This window comes from Phaethon lepturus, unplaced genomic scaffold, assembly GCF_000687285.1.
Source record: "Phaethon lepturus isolate BGI_N335 unplaced genomic scaffold, ASM68728v1 scaffold8023, whole genome shotgun sequence".
Taxonomy (NCBI): Eukaryota; Metazoa; Chordata; class Aves; order Phaethontiformes; family Phaethontidae; genus Phaethon; species Phaethon lepturus.
Genome location: NW_010528337.1, coordinates 17,575 through 35,331, shown reverse-complemented (window position 1 = coordinate 35,331; position 17,757 = coordinate 17,575). Strand labels below are relative to the sequence as shown.

The 17,757-nt window shown below is 36.0% G+C and overlaps 1 protein-coding gene across 1 annotated transcript in view; it reads right to left on the bottom strand.

The window, feature by feature from the left end:
• TSSC1 (tumor suppressing subtransferable candidate 1) overlaps positions 1-17,462 on the bottom strand; it is a 42,692-nt gene extending 25,230 nt beyond the window's left edge. The window contains exons 1-2 of the mRNA XM_010283648.1: positions 17,310-17,462; positions 700-799 (exon numbers count right to left, since the gene is read on the bottom strand). Of these exons, the coding sequence (XP_010281950.1) occupies positions 700-799; positions 17,310-17,425 (216 nt within the window). The 5' untranslated portion in view covers positions 17,426-17,462. The remainder of the gene's footprint in view (positions 1-699; positions 800-17,309) is intronic.
• Positions 17,463-17,757: the final 295 nt, after the last annotated feature.

Here is a 17,757-nt window from a genome sequence, read left to right as displayed (position 1 = left end):
AATTATGCAGATCCCCATTCTAGGAATGGAAAAAAAAAAAAGAAAATGGAAATCATAGTTATATTAACTATAGTTATATTAACATTTGTGTGACAAAGTGAGGAGGTTAGTTCTGAGGAAAGGAATAGTAAGAGGAAGACACAACATACAAAATTTTAGTAAATAAATCCCAAGCAAAATAAAATGAAAAAAAAAAAAAAAAAAGGAATTCATTACAAGATTCTCATACTGAGAACTCAAAGCAGTGCAGAGAAGAGAGAAATTTATATTATGTTTATACATACAACAAGGGCTGTAAATTAGACGTCTGCATGGTATTAACCAACATGGGTTAATATACTATTATCTGAATTCAATAACCTTTGGCTTTACTGATCACCAGTTTTTCCCCTCATACACATTTACCAAATTAGCAATGCTTTATTTCAATTTATTCACTGTAATACCAGTAGGAAAGTAAGGACAACCCTAGAGAAAGGAAAATATTTAACCACTAGTAACAGATACAAAATAGCAAGTTGCCTCTCTTAAACACTCATATTCAAGACAACTGAGAGAGTATTCATTTCCCCCACCCACCTTAAAGGAAAAAGATATTTCTGAAGAGGTAGTTAAAAGATTAGCAAATTCTAGGCTCATTAATGTTCTTGCTTGTACAAAGTACAAGTACATAATGATTTAAAAAAAAGAAAGTCTTACCACAGCTTTGGCTGAACTTTCCTGCAAATCCCACAATAATATGTTATTATCAGCCAGCGAAATAATCTTTCTGCCATCTCCCATTGGTTCCCACATAACACTGTAAAACAGAAAACAAAAAAAACATTAAACTAACATTAAAACCAACCAGTATTTGCACTAGAAAGCCACTTTAACTGTGGACCTAATATATTCCAAAACTTACTAAACCATATTCCTTATGGTTTCCTTCAGCTGAAATCTACTCCATATTTGAAGTGCAAAAATCTGCCATTTTAACTAGCAATCCAGCAATTTTTACACGTACTAGATGAACATTATTATTGCAACCTTTCAGTACTTAAAGGTGGCTTAGAAGATAGATGGGGACAGACTTTTTAGCAGGGTCTCTTGCAATCTAGACGAGGGGTAATAGTCTTACCTTAAAAGAAGGCAGATTTTGACTAAATCATAGCAAGGTATTTTTCACCATAAGGATGGTCAAACACTGGCACAGGTTGTCCAGAGAGGTGGTAGATACCCCACTCCTGGAAACAATCAAGGTCAGGTTGGACGGGGCTCTGAGCAACCTGATCCAGTTGAAGATGTCCCTGCTCATTGCGGGGGGGTTGGACTAGATGACCTTAAATGGTCCCTGTCAACCCAAAGATTCTATGATTATTGCAGCATCAGTTACTTAGAAGCTATGTGATACTAAACCTAGGCTTGCTTATGGAATCTTTTAGTCAGTGCTAAACATACACATCCTTTTCTTTTTCTTTTGAGTGCCCTTTGACATCCCATCCAAATCTGTCAGAAAAAAAGAACGCCATCCAACTTCCCTAAATGCTAGTGTAACTGTAAAAAGAGAGCTGCTCAAAATCCTTACTCTGTTTGCCATCCATTCTACATATTGAGCCATACAGTAATCAGGCAAAACAGCGATTATGTTATTGTAATAGTCATTCTGCATATGTACACAGAAAAAAAAAAAAAGAGACCTTGATGTACGCTTACTTTTGAGTGCTTTAGCTTAAAACCTCAAAGTTCATCAAATGTGATGTTGGATTGTTCATCCTTTCTGAGTACGCACCAAAAATCATAAGCCTCAGAGATTTGTTGCCAACCTAATCCAGTTCAGCAGCTGTCATCATGACTCAGTCAACATACACTTTTTACCTGTGATTTACCAGTTTTGTGCTATACATGAAGGAATGCAAAAAGTCAGTCCTCGGCTCTAGTTCTGCCTATGACAAACAGCATATTCAATCCACCAGTACAGGCAGCACAGCTAAGTATATGCACTGTAACCCGAATAAATTTCCTGGAGAGAACAGTAATGTTAAAAGAATATTTGTCATCTAATGAGAATAGGCTTCCATACTTTACACTTTTTAAAAAGTTGCACAACCTGTGAATCATCTTAGAGTGACACAATATAGCTGAAGGCACAGATCACAACTTTACTATCAATAGCCACATGAAGAAACCTCCTCCAATCTCTAGACAAAAACTTGAGTATTTCTAAGGCATTTGATATGCTGTTCTCATCTTCAGTGCATATATGAAGAACTCTCTCTTGAGGTTTGTCAAGATTCCATCACTAGACAGAATTTTTCTAGTCCATTTAGCTTTCTGCATGAATCAATTCAGTATCTGCACTGAAGAGATGAAAGAAGGTTGCATGAGTAGATGCAGCCTTGGGCAAATGAGCCCAACATTAAGTAGCCACCACCTACCTTCATAACTTAGTACTGCACACTATACATGCTCCAATTTTATCTCAAACTTTGCATTACTCTGACCTTCCTAAGACAGTGGGTATGGTATGACCTGGCTGGCCCCAGGGACTTGATCTATCTTATGCCACAAGAGATGGGGAAAAGAAAATAGGAAGTTGTAGGCAACAGAAAGAAGTGACATTGTCATTTTTTCCACACCACAAGTGAAACACCTTAGTTATTCCCAGCTGATACCTTCCGCTCAAAATCCTCTTGCTTCTTCCATGAACAGTTTCATTGCTTTTTCTCTGCACTTTTAGTCAAACAAGTACTAGATATACAGGTGAATGACTGCACCTGTTTGCCATTATAGAGAAGCCAGACTATGCAGAGAAAATAGAACTCGGTCAAAAAGGAAAATTAACATAGAGCAGATGAAAAAGATGGAACTATAACTAAAGGCATGTTGTCTGACTCCTCACCCACTGAACTTTTCCCAAAGGCAGCAGAGCAGATCAAAGAAAGTACTAGCTTCTGCATCTATCTTCTGCTGGAATCATGACTCAGTCAACATACACTTTTTACCTGTGATTTACCAGTTTTGTGCTATACATGAAGGAATGCAAAAAGTCAGTCCTCGGCTCTAGTTCTGCCTATGACAAACAGCATATTCAATCCACCAGTACAGGCAGCACAGCTAATGGATTATGCTGGAATCATAACCTGCATCCTTATTATGTTGTCAATCCATAGAAATTAACTACTTCTAAAAGTTAATTTGTAATGAGCTCTCTTATGTTAGGACAAAATCACTTCATTTATCAGATTAAGCTACTATCATATTTTTAAATGTGTTGTAACAAGGATGTGGAACTAGAATGATTCTATGATTTGCTTTAACTTGGGCTCTTTTGTCTGTAGTATTGCCAATCTTATTTTCAAAAGTGCTTCATGTTAAAGTTGTATAGCACAACTTGGAAAAACTTATAAGCAACTGAAAATGAGTGTTTATAATAAAAATGATGAAGCAGTTTCAGTTCCAGAAGCCACCATCATTTTACCCATATTAATGAGAAGTAACCAACTGGCATTGGCCAGATAGTCCTGCTGCACAGATATATCAATTAGATCATCTTCAATGAGATGAAAACATTTTATGAACACATATAACAGGATAAAAAAATTAATGTACTATAACCTACATGTGATCACAGCTAACCTTCCACAATCTAGTTTTCCAAAGTGAAATAAAGACATCAGGATCATCACACTACTGAACGGGTAACTAAGAAATCTTCAAGTTGATTCTGATGACATTTATTAATTTTAAGTCCATTATTTTTTTTCTTACTTATTGCTGAAAGTATAACTGGTATTTGGTGTTGATATATGTACATATATTTTTAATTATAGACAATGAAACCTGGTTTGACCAATTAACTCTTTAGAAGTTCTTCCAGCCAGAGATCAATATTCATTATGCCTGTTGATGTATCTTCCCCTTTCCTGCACTGATCACTGAACCTTCAGTTGTAAAAGCTTGATTGGAAGCACTTTCTTTGATGCTTTCTAAGGTAGGAAGAAATTTCATCCCCTTGAGTGTCACTGAGCTTCAAGGTAAAGAATTTTTATAGCTGAATACAGTGTGCTAATTAGAGCCAATTATAACCCAGCTGACATACCTTGGAATGAAAAGGTAGGTCTCTCTATATTCACTCTGTCCTTGTGAGATGCCCATTTTGCTTCTATTCAAATTATCTTTTATGAAAATTTATTGTTGTATGGGTGTGGTTGTAGTGATCATTCATAACCTAAGCAGAAGTTACTCAAATCACTCTTTGGTACATGTTCAGCTGCATTCTGTAGACATGACTGAATGTTAAACATATGAAATATCATGTAGAAGGGAGGGGGAAAAAATACTGGTGAGTGAAGAAAAAAAAAAACCAAAACAAACCCTGGCTTTCGAAGCAGGATATGCATTTTACAAAAACTGAAGTTCTCATTTGGAACATTATCAGACACAGCAGAGGTGGTGATAATCTTGAAAAAGGAAAACAGATGAACCAGGCAATACCATTTTCCTGAGTGTGCCAACAGTTGCTGATGCTTACAATTTTCGTAAATGGACAAGATAATTGTCAAATTCACAGCTGCCACTCAGAAACTGAGTGTCAACTTCAGGGCTGCTCTTTAGATAATCTATAAACAGCAGACAAGCAATTATATTTGTTGCCTTTTACCCTATTTTGTTATCATCTGACTCCTGATGCTTCAAATTAGCTTCTAGCTAGTAGGTTTTGGTAAAAAAAATTAAACCTTACAGAGAACATCTTCCTAGTAAAGGAAAAAGAGAATTTAAAATAGACACTCAAATGCACACATAAAAGGGCTCTATTATCTATGTTTTATGCTGAAGATAGTTAACACCATCATTTATTAACATACTGAGCTTTTACAAATGAACAATTCAAAGTTCTCCATTATAGACTAAAGAAGAATAAAGCAAAATGCAAATGCTTTCATAGATGTGAACTGCAGTCAGCCCAATGAGTTGGACAAAGCAAGCATTAACTACTGCTTAACCATAATTATAGAAGCGACAACCATTTATTTCTGTAAGTGGAAAAATTTTGCTAGACTGAAAATGCTCATGCACTGCAAAATGGAAAATACACCCAAACATTCAGTAACTCAGCAGAACATCCTGCAGCCTCAATGTAGCCCATCAGAAAAATTCATGTGTTAAGGACTCAAATATCCTTGCTTCTTTGCAGTACAATGATTCAAATTTACAGGTGACTCCTAATCAGGTGATTAGGACATTTTTCTAAGAGGAAGGAGATCAGACTGAGGACAACCTGGAACCCACACTTCTTACTCCTTACCCAATGCTCTACAGAGTGGCCACATTTGTGAATGAAAACAGAGCTGGCTATTTTATAGTGTATTGTCCATGCTGTTGGAAGCACATGTAAGTTATGCTTTGTCTCAAAATTCTCAGACACTGTGATATATTTGGTGTCCAACTCCTCAAGACCAAAAAAAATATCAAGAACCAAACCTTCCTAAAATACCTGAAAGACAAGGTAAAATTATTTTAGGTGGGTTTTTTTTTGGCTAAAAGGCTGCTGAGAAGAATGAGCAATGAACTTAAAAGATTATTTTGGACAAGAACTCCAAAGACACCTGGGCTTTACTCTGGCTCTTAAATTATTTTTACATTCAGAAAAATAAAACTGCTGTGCAAATGAATACAAGAGTATCCCAACAAGTAGGTGACACAGAAAAAGCACTTGCCTCTAAAATCTTTTTATTTTTTTTCCTAAGTTGTCATACTGCAATGTTGGCAACCCCATAAAGTCTTCTTCAAAAAAATCATACAGCAGAATGCAAAATAATAAAGAGTTGTTCTCAATATTTATATTTACTTCACTGCAGCTGTGATTAGACATGTTTATAGTAAGAAAAAGAATTATGATTCTTGCTTTATGGGCCAAATAAATTTCAGCATTCAAAAGGTATTTATTGTACATATAAACATAATAAAAGACAGTCTGAATCCTGGGAGTTTGTAATCTAACAGAAAGCGCGGTAGTGAATTTTTTACAAGAAAGCAAGATGTAGGACTCATTGGTTTTAAGTAGGAGCTCCTAAACATCCATTTTGTAGAAAGAACTATTAAATTCTAGTTGAGGTATTCATGATTTAAAGTGATGACCAACAGGTGAACACCTCAATAGTTCATTAATAATCTCAGACTTCTGCCTGGTTGGCCACAGCCTTACATATTAGTGTCTAAAACAGCAAAGCAAAATTGTGCAAATTTTGCAAAATTTGCAAAAAAACAGACTCTGCATGTGAACTAAACTGACAAAAGCTGTCACTAGTAACATTTTAAGTTATGAAACATTATAGATAAGAATTAACATCTCTAGTCTGTAGTTTAACCAACTTACCTACAATCTGTATATACTTGCAGCACAATAAGAGTAATCGCTGGTGGATGCAAAACACAAACAAGCTACACAACCAAATGCGTGAAACAGTAAGTAGCAAGACCTACTTTATAGAAACGACACTCTGACTAACCATTTTCAGACTTAAGACAGTCAACCATGCTCTGTGTTTATTTTTGAAGCAATAAAGTACACAAATTCTATACACAGACTTCTTGTAGAGCCTGTGGTGAGAGTTGTTCTTACAAGTGCAATCTACAGTTCTTCAGATTGCAGTAACCTAAGGAATCCTAAATTCCTTCCCATTGACTTGTGGATGAAGCTGATTCTTCCTTCTGTGTTCAAAGAGATAGTCCATATGAAAACCCCACAGAAGAAACCCATGGATTAGCATTAACTGGAACCCATGCTGCAAAGTAGTTTTGTAGCATGGTCTTACGAAGGTCTTGGGGGTTCTCCAAGTTCATCTGGTATTGGAGACAAGTCCTTACAGTTGATTAACAATATTACGAGACTAATTTTGCCTGTTTGTCATCACATGTATTAATTCCTGACAGATGAGGAATATTAATTTACCTTTCCAAAAAAAATTCTGCTTTCAAAGATATAAAAGGTATACTAGATTTTTTAGGACACTGCCTTCTCCTCTAAGGTCTGCCTCTTACTAGCACACCCAGCATATTATTAGATAACCTGGATTTTTGCTCAACTTCATGCTTGTTGGGGTAGACTGTTCCTGAGCTTGGAGGAGTTGATCCTTGAATATTAAACAGCTTTCTGGGACTCCTCCTCCCTCTAGGGCCCTATCACATGGGACTTACTCAAGCAGATCCCTGAAGAGGCCAAAGTCTGCACTCCTGAAGTCAGGCGTTGTGAGCTTGGTTTCTACCCTGCTCCCTCATCTCAAGATCCGGAACTCCACCATCTCATGGTCATTGCAGTCAAGGCTGCTTTCGACCTTCCCATCCACAACCAGCCATTCCTTCTTTACAAGCATAAGGTCCATCTCTCCTCCTTGGCTCTTCTGTTGCTCAGGTCAGAAAGTTGTTATTGATGCTCTCCAAGAACTCCCTGGATTGCTTATGCCATGCTGTGTTGTCCCTCCAGCAGATACCAGGGTGCTTAAAGTTCGCCATGAGTGTGAGGCCCTGCAACTATAAGGCTACTTCTAGCTCTCTGTAGAAGGTCTCATCTAATTGTTCTTCCTGATGAGGTAGCTTACAGCAGACACCCATTACATTTAATCCTTACTAACAAGCTCTCATTTGGCTCATCATCCGTCCCCAGGCAGAGCTTCATGAACTCCAGCAGCAGCCTCACAGAGAGGACGAGAACTCCTCTACATCAACCCAGCCTGTCCTTCCTAAAAAGCCTCAAGTATTGTTCTCAGTTTTGCCTGCAGCTATTTTGTCTGTCCAAGCCGAGTAACGAACAAATGAATTATCACAAACAGGCAAAACATTTTTCAGTCTTTTAAGTGTTGTTAAAAATAGACTAATGTGTTAAGAAATGTAGTGTTTCCTCAAAGTAATTAATATTGGATTATTTATAAGAAGAATATTTAAATACTATGGCAGAAACACTCACAAATAATACTGTAAGGCAAATATGCAAAACCCTTTATAACTTCATTATGTTTCATCCATGCCTTCCCAAATTGCTCAAGTGCTAAATGTGTGTCTACATATAGGACAGCTCTTGCAAAAGGTTTTTTGAGTTTCTGTCCACAATGAACACTTTACAGTAGTATTGTAATTATCCTACTGTTGCTGATGGCTGAAATATCTGAGGACTTAATGGCTATTTTAAAACATTTTGGAAGTTCTTCTTTTTTTAAGTGTTGTAGAACAAGTCCATACGAGATATTTGTGCTGAGACAGCAGAATGCATTATAGCTCTAGGGTTTTTTTGGTGACATATGTAAAACAACAAAAGGTCTAGAGTACATGCAGTTAAATTACTGTAGAAATGCATCATAGTTTACTGTACTTGTTGAACTCTACATCCCATGCCAGCAACGTTTACTAAGCATAAAGCTGTGTATTTGCTTGGAGGATTTGCAGATACTATTACACAGACAAATCTTTTAAGGAACAAGTTTTAGGAACAACTCACTGAGGAGCTGCATCCTATTTATTAATATGAAAAAGAATCAATTCACAACATGTTTTGGACAAGAAACATGGCCAAAGAGTCAAATAAGAACTGTTTTAAAAAGTATACACAGTTAAGATCTACATGAGTATTAAGTTGTTTTCACCTTCTTTCTTAACACCAAAGGGAAAAAGCTTCAAAGTAGGGAGTAACAACACATTTCACATAAGCAGACACTGATGACATCACTGTCACCCAGAGTGAACTGCTATATACAATGAGCAGCACATATAGAAGAATAGAACACCCCAGCACATATATGACTTTCTTAATGAAAATGGAAGGGGGGGGTAGGGGGAAAGGAATCTGTGTGTAAAGCTAGGATTCATTTCCAAAGCAGATGGACAGAAGTCAAACTCTATCATTCTACAAAATACTGCTCATGGAGCAGCTGCTGCCATGGACACAACTTCCTTTCTATGCTTGAATAAGGCTTTAAAAAAAACCCCAAAATTAATACTATGGGTACATGGAATGTCATGAGAGGAACATATAACTGGCTTGTCTGTCAAAGATCAGTAAAGTGGTCAACCTAGGAAAAACTTTTTATTAGTATGAATATCTGTCAAGAAAGCATAGGGAGCTGTCAGGTAAAAGTCTTGCCCAGCCTCTGGAGGCTACATGATGCCAATAGTTTTTTCCATGTACTAAGGCAAAGATTAAGGGCTGAAACAAGCTTATTTGTGAAACAGCTGGAGTGGGCAAAAGCAATCTCTGCAGACTCATTTTAGAGAAAACACTTATCTACTTTTAAGGGGGACAAAATTTTAGTATTTTCATATGGGACTTTTCAAAAGATGGCAATATGGATATAGCATATCCTTGCTAATTTATTGCTGTTTGTAACAAACAGGCCATCTGCATGGTTGGGCAGGGGGAAAAACCCAACAAAACAGGATATTCATCCAAGTATATTTCTCCAGTGATTTGAAACATGTGCCCAAGAAGAAAATTATGATTGCCTAGGATCTGCATTAATAGTTGAGGAAAATCACCACTCCTTCTGTCCAAAAGAACAGCAAAACCAAGAATGAGAAAGGCGTACACACCCCTAATCCAGTGACTGTGGATACTGGGGGAATTTGAGATGAATAGGCTGCAAGAAGTACCCTAGCTAGTGTGGTCTCACTGAACCTCTCCATCACCATAGCCCGAGACTGAACACTGGATTCAATGGACTGTTTGAGGCCGCAGGGAAGCCCTTAAGTTCTCACATACATTTTACCAAATAGATGCATTTAATTACAAAGGAACATTTTTTTCATCCGATAGACATCAGAAAGACATTTCAAAGCCCTGAATTTTTAACTGCCATGTAAACAAATGTTAGCAATATTACTTAATTATTACTATAATCATCCCAGAATGCTGTGCTAGAAAAGCATTCTACTCTGAGGAACAAATATCCTAAGTAGTAAATGCTTAATGGGCTTTTGGAGAGCAAACTGGACTCCAAGAACAAGAAAACAGGGACACCTCATAGAACAGAAACATAGAATGGTAGGAGTTAGAAGGGACCTTTAATGGTCATGTAGTCCAACCCCCATGCAATGAGCAAGGACATCTTCAACTAGATCAGGTTGCTCAGAGCCCTGTCCAACCTGACCTGGAATGTTTCCAGGGATGGGGCATCCACCACCTCTCTGGGCAACCTGCAAAATCAGTTGAGGCAGACTGCAACCCCAATTTTTTTAGAGCTAAGAAGTGGCATTATGAATAAGAAAAAAATCTGTTTAAAAATAGCTCTGTTTTCTTTCAGTGAGGAAAAATCTCGACTAATTTGGCAGGAAAACTAGGGAATATGACAGCATGGTAAAAACTAAAGTGAAAAACTCCTTTCAAGTTGGGAAGGAGAAGTGAAATAGTATTCTACTATTTCTGTACTATTTTCTGTATCATGATTTATGAATCCAAGGTAAACACAAATAACTGCAAAGACTTCAACAAAACTGATTTTCATTTTAAGCACATGAAATATATTGAAATTATCAGAAGCGGTCATAAGTTAACGGAATATATAGAACAAGTTCACATACATGAAATACAGCATCCTTTCCCTTAGTATTTGTTTCAATGTCAGTTTTTAATTTCATTAAGCTTCCCTTGGCTTTACAAGACTAGAGTCAAATAAATTCTGATCAAAAATTAACACAATAAACTGGCCACATAACACAATGTCTTTTACTATCCAATTAATGAATCATAATTATTCCCTAGTATATGCGACTACACTAAACAGCTAAGTTTTAAACTTGCACAATACTAACCACTCAAAATTACCAAAAACATTCAAGGGAATGTTGAAAGACATGAGTCTTAAAAATTACTCTACTGATTCCAGACACATTTTAGAGGATGATAAAAGGTGAAAATGAGAGAGAAAATGTGAAAAAGAGACAATAAATGGCTGAATATTTGGATTTACATATAATACATGGATTTATTTACAAGAAAGAATAATCAAAGATTCAAGAGAGCAAAATCCTGTAAAGAATTCAGGGTATCACACAGAATTAAGAAGGGAGAGGGGAGAGAAGCAGAAAATAAGATACAGTTAATTTTTTTTACCATTTTAGAAAGAGTCAGAATATAAAGGGCACAATATAAAAGTATTGATAAGCAGCTGTAAGTTACTGTATGACAAGTGTTTTCACTGGGAACGTATGTTTTTCAAAAAAACTTTATCTATACTTCATCTTTGTAATATCAGAGGTGGGTGATGGAGGATGTAAATGCATGGAATGAACCAGGAGTGGAAGAATTAATCTTAAATGATGATAGCTTTTTTAACCTGTCTGTAGTTAATCAGCTTCACTGATATGTTTCTCCTGATAGCTCTGAAATTTAGTGCATTATGTGAAGAAATTAAAAGGCCTATGACACAAACAATTAGCATCAGCTCAGCAACTGTTACAAATAACCTAAAACCCCCGGAGTTCAGTTAATACCCCAGCCCGTACAATTGGCACTTCTGACACTCTCAAAGGAACTTCTATACAAACATTAGAGGGATGTCCTTCCTCATAATTATGTTTCTGGTACTGCAACATATGAAGTGTTAAAATAAGATGACATTTTCATACCAAAAAAGTTATGATTGTATTTATTACATGCCTTTGCTATAAAGCATATATAACAGTTAATATACCATATATTGAAGACCATATAAGCCTACTAAAAACGGTGTTGCTTTCAGGTTTAAATTCATTAGACATAGACCATCAAATTGTTTGGATTTTTTTTAATTTGTGTTTTAATGAAACACTAAGGCAGAATTTTAACATATACATCCTGATGCCTAACAAAGGGGTATTACAGAGGAATTAATGTTACCAACATCATGACAGGAAACAAAAGTGTTACCTGAATGCAATGTGAAAGTGTTAGAGCTATTAAAAACACCATTTGCACTTTTCTTTTGAGTTTCAGATTCTCTTACTTCTTGGCTGTTTTATTTGAGACAATGTTTTGGGGTTTGTTTATTTGGTTTTTTTTAATACTATTTTAAAGGCCAAAAAGAGTAAGTAAAACACTTCTGGACCTCACTTCTGGAATGCTCTTACTCACCTGTCTTCAGGGCATCAATTACAAAAGCGCTTAACTTTCATCAGGTGACTGTTCACTAATGGAATGAATGTGATGAAATTGAAGCAATCCTATGTTATGTATAGTATCTAATGTAACTTAAATAAAGTTCCATTCAAGTTGAAAGGACTGTTATAGAAAACTTGTACTTTTGTAGAAAGCCAGCCTTAATGAGGCTGCTCCATTCTGTGAAATTACACAGCCAAGGAAGAGATGGTACTCCTCAGTACTCTATTTGAAGACCTTAGATGAAATACCAAATAAAACTTAAGTACTTAAAAAGTCTGTGGGAACACTCATTTATAGTAACTTTCTCCTTTGTGAATTCAAAAATCTAGTTTACTATTTTAGTGCTAAACATCTCAGTATTCTTGAAACATCTGTGATTAAAAAAAAAATAATTTGTCTTCCTCTCTAATTTCTCTTAGATGTAATATTTGCAAGTACATATTTAGGATTGATTGAGTGGGATGCACTAAAAACATTCAACTTCACCAAGCAGAGAAGCTTAATGAAGTAATCTATCGTTATTCCTAACATATTTATCCCTTTCCAACTTTTTTTTAGCAGCTGACTGTTGTTTTCTACATAAAACGTGAATTCTTCATTCCTCACCTTTCAGGCCTCCCACAATTGAGCTCCCACTTTTCTTGTCTCTGTCATCTCCATTCACCTTCCCTTTACAGTTGTACCTATGTTGTCCATCTAACACTTTCCCCTTATTAATTTTGCTTTTATTTTATTCCAAATTTACTCTGTGGACCACCATCCAACTTAGTTCATTTGTCCCCCTTCTCTTTTGAAGCACATAACTTGCTACTGAGCAGCATCTAACCTATTTTATACCTGCCAAATTTGGAAAGCAAAAAGTAGGATGTTAAGCAGATATAGGCAAGCCTGCTTCCAGCAGATGCCAGGGAAAAACTCTGGCTTTGTGCCTTTAATTCTGACAAAAGAAAAAGTCCCTGCTGAGTTTCGAATTCAGGATCTCACAGATTACACTTTCTCTCATGGCCTGTAGTATCCTCCTTCTCTGAGGACTATCTTGTCAAGTCTACTATCAAAAAAGTCTGTAGGAAAACTGAGGAAGAAGTAGAACAGTAGGTTAATCCTAATACATAAATCTTCAGGATTTTAACAGACACAGTTGTAAGGATTTCTCCAAGCTACACTTAGAGGAGTAATCCAAATCTCATTAATTGAAGTCTTGTTTCACTTTACATAGCACAAGATACCTATGGTTATATATGTGTATATACCATATATACTGTGTGAATACCATACATTTAACAACAAAATTAATTTAGAGAAAAGGCTTTTTTTTTTTTTAAACACACAAGTCCCCATGTATCTTGGAGTTTTCACTCTGTAAGTAAATCACTAGAAAATTCTGCACTCAGTCTTTGCATTTTGGCTCACATGAGGAACAGTAGACAGAGGATGAATATTAGGCTTGAACCAAAGACAGCAATTAATAGGTCCATTTTTTTTTTTTTGCCTAATTTAAGCATCTGTTTCATTTTCTGAATTTTCCCTATGCCATACAAGAGTTTCAGTTAAAATTCTGATGGGTACCAGATTCAAAGCTTAGAGGCAGTAAACAATCTCAGTAACTGAAAACAAATAGTTATGCTGAATTTTTAGGCACGGTAACTCATGCCATCCAGACAAAGTAGAACTGTAGAAAATCACATTTCTTTTTCACTTGCCTGTAACGTCTTGGAGATCAGATTTTTGTCAGAGGTTTTGTCATGAGTAGAAAATTATTTCAAAAGATCTTGAGCAGGAGGGACACAGTGTTCAGACACATGCAAGGGAAGTTCAGGATTTTAGTCACAATCAATTGGAAATGCTCTTTTGGTCTTGGTTCACAAAAAAAGAACTGGTATTAAATATGTCCCTGCTAGTTTTTAATAAGAAATTTCAGAGACATTTGAGCACCGCACTCCATAAATGAGATAAAGGTAAAGAAAGACAGGATCAGTTCTTAACACCAGTAAACAATTGAGCAAAACTAATACCTGACCCACCAGACCCGGAAAAAAAAATACCCCCTTGCGTTCCCTAGTACATGATACTAGAAACAGAAAAATCTGACGTAATTTTTCAACTATTAGGCTTTCTTAATGAAAGATAAACCTTAAAAAAAAAGAAATTAAGAAATAAAGCAGAGCAGGGAGAACATGAACAAAAGTACAAGAAAGTAAAGCCCTGAGGCAGTGAATACCAGAGTACATACCTGGTTGCATTTTCAAGGTAGTTTTGCTTTTTTCCTCTTAGTTACAGTCAAATCTCAATTACGATTTGCAACCCAGATCCATGAATACTGTGAAGCATCTGTGCTATGAATGCAGAGACACACAAAATACCTTCCTATGAGCTGCTATCCAGAATCACAGAAACTCACACTAGGTGCCACAAAGGCCAAGATCAACATTACACCCTGCATCTCTAAGCTGTACTGTCAACTACGGCACTCTTCACTGCCTAGAATAAGCCCAGTTTATGTTTTTACTCTTTTTTTTTAAGCATGCATTCTGACTAATAATTTTTAAAATTAACTTAAAAAAATATGTCTTTATCAAATCTGAAATATATAATTTCAAAAGCTATCATGACTTAAAAACTTTCCCACCCTTAATGAAGGTAGCGGTTGTGGTACATTGCTCTACTGCATTCTGTGGATTAAACAACCTCCTTAAAGTGTATGTGGGTTCAGTGTTCAGCCTGTGTTTTGTGAGTAAAATGTACAAGAGTATGCTCTAATGGCAAGGCAAATGACAGAGCCAGAATAAGAATTGCCCTTCTTACCATGAATGTACGATTCCAGACCACCACTGATCTCATACAAAGTGATTGTGTACATCAGAACATTGGTCTTACACTGAAGTTTGAAAAGTGTTTACACTTTACATTGAGGAAAATTGCTTTTCTGATTTATGGTTGGTTCTAACAACAATTGTACCGCAAGTGCCTAAAGTAGATTCATAGTTTTCTAAACATCTGAAACGTGTAATAGCAAAGAATATTTATGTTGCTATTTGTAGTCAACACACTACTCAGTGGGACATGCACTGTTAAGTGACACAAAAACGTTTATTTTACTAATTTATGTGAGCTGTTCCCATTATGATTGTGGCAGGAATAGAAAAGTCTGCTCTAGAACAAGATCCTCTAACTCAACTGTGCTTGTCTGAGATGATGTGAGGGGTGCTAATGCCAAGTATTGTGTTTATGCCTTTTATCTCTCTGTAACACAGGACATTTTCAAATCTTTACACTTACATACACACACATACACAGATAATGGGTATTAAATAGCAGCAGATATTTGTGAGCACTAGTACTGAACAGTCAGACAACAAGAGACAAAAAAAAACTGCACATGAACTTGCTACAAGCTATATTAGCAAAAAAAAAAAAATTTTGGCATTCACATAAATTCACATCCTGATACAAAGCAGTGGTATGTCGACTATTCCTCCTCTGGTGATAAGGCTACGATACAGAGTTCCGGCATCCCGCTATCAGACAGGAACAGATTATGGAAAATTCAAAGACAAAAAGTACAAATCTTAAGGGGTGAAAGGTGAAGATTAAAACACCCAAAAAATAAAATTCCCAATTATATTGGAAACTAATTATCAAGACTTTTCAACAATAAAAAGGGAATGGTTTAATATAATCAAAGAGTTATAAAGCAAAGTGTTCACATGAAAATGAGTAGCAGAGAATTAAAAAATACTACCATGAAGAAATTTAACATTCAGGAAGCTGAGATTTTAGAAAAAAGTAGCCTAGACAACACACTTTTGAATACAATGATATGTCCAATCTTGGATATCCAAGAAGCAACTAATAAATATTACCTTCTATTTACCTTTTTTTTTTGTTTTTCAGTTGAAATTTCATCTACAATGCTCAAACTAGAAATGAGTGGCTAGAAATAGAGGGTTAAAACTTACAGTGTAATGTATCACAATCAAAAATCAACTGAATTAACTATGACTTCTAAAGTCTACTTTTTATTTTTACTAGCTGACTAATGAATAGAAGTTTTTATGCTGCCAGATTTTGAGAAGGAACTGAGACTGATTTTGAGTATTGTTTCCTTTTGATATATTTTAAAAGTATTACTACTAGAATATATTTAAGTATAATGAGATTATGATGGATACCTTACACAGCTGGTATCTGAACACAGAAACCAAAGAGGCCCTTTCCACTCTCATGTAAGACACTTACAGCAGTATCCGACTTTGATGTTGTGTTATCCTTTTTTGGTTTCTTTTCAGAATTGTCACATTTCATTTTAAAAAAATCTACTGTGTTATTCCACTTTTTTTTTCCTCTTAAAATCCTCCGATAACTGTAAAAGAGACTGCACAACTTGCAAGAGCACCTTCTACTCCATTTTCTTCCTGACAGACAAACATTCCTGAGACTACAGCAGACCACAGTCTTATGGTTTCAATTTTTCCTGCCAGTGGGAGATGGTCAGGTGGTCCCAAAATTACATCAAACAACATCGTAGTTGCTAAAATATGGACCAAGTGTATTAAAATTTCTTCTCTCTGCATCTGTTCAGGAAGTAGTGACATGACAAACGGCATGACAAAATGTGACATATATGTACCTATAAAGCAAAGAACTTTCAAATACATGGTGGAGAAATTTAACTTCCTTTTCAATAACAGAAAGAAAAAAAAAACAACCTCTGTAATACCCTCTGCAGTACTGCAGCTCTTGTCTTTTCTCAGGCAACAAAAAAGAGTAGTTAAACAGGCACCATATAATATAAGGTATTCTTATCCTTAGCAAACAATAAATTACTTGCACTTACGCCAAATCAGTTGAGTGAAGACTGAAAAAACAAAGACCGAAGTGCAACATCAAATTTATATTCCATAAAAAGATTGAAATGCTAAGTATTATACCTTTGTGCAACAAAGGTTTTAGATGGGGGCATGTGGGGAGAAACACATTAAAACAGTACACAGGCTGCTACTCCATATGTGTTTGCAGGACTATAATAAATGTTTTTAATCTATGAAACATCTGGGACTAAAAAACCAATTTGTACCTTTTTTTAAAAGATGGAATAGTTTTAAAGTGTATAGCATTGCTTCTACAATATAAATCTGCACAAAACTAAACAGCACAGGTCTATCCTTTAGGCTTTTCTAGGCGTATAAAATATGCAGAATCTTACCAGGCCATATTGCCATGGGCTGTGTTGTCAAGGTGACAGAGTAGCTCCAGGGTTTGAGTGTTGCTTGATGAATCATCAGGGGATTCATGACTGCCTGATTCCAATTCCTTCGGCATCCTCCAAACAGCAGCACATGTCGTGACTTTACTGTCTGAAGCTACGCAACAGAGAATAATGTCAACAGATCATTGTATGGGAGACATATTTTGTATACAGTGCATCAACATTTACACAAATCTATAAGCAATGCACATCTGCTGTTCAAAATATTTAAAAATATTATACCAAGATGAATTCAAAGAATGCAGAACGTGGATACAGACACAGACCTCAAGTTAGCAGTCAAGTTGCTGCAAAACTCCTAATTAGCACGCATTTAATACACTTCTCCCTGTTTAACAGCAAAATTAATGAAAACCTAACTCTCTGGGAGTCAAGTTTTCCAAGC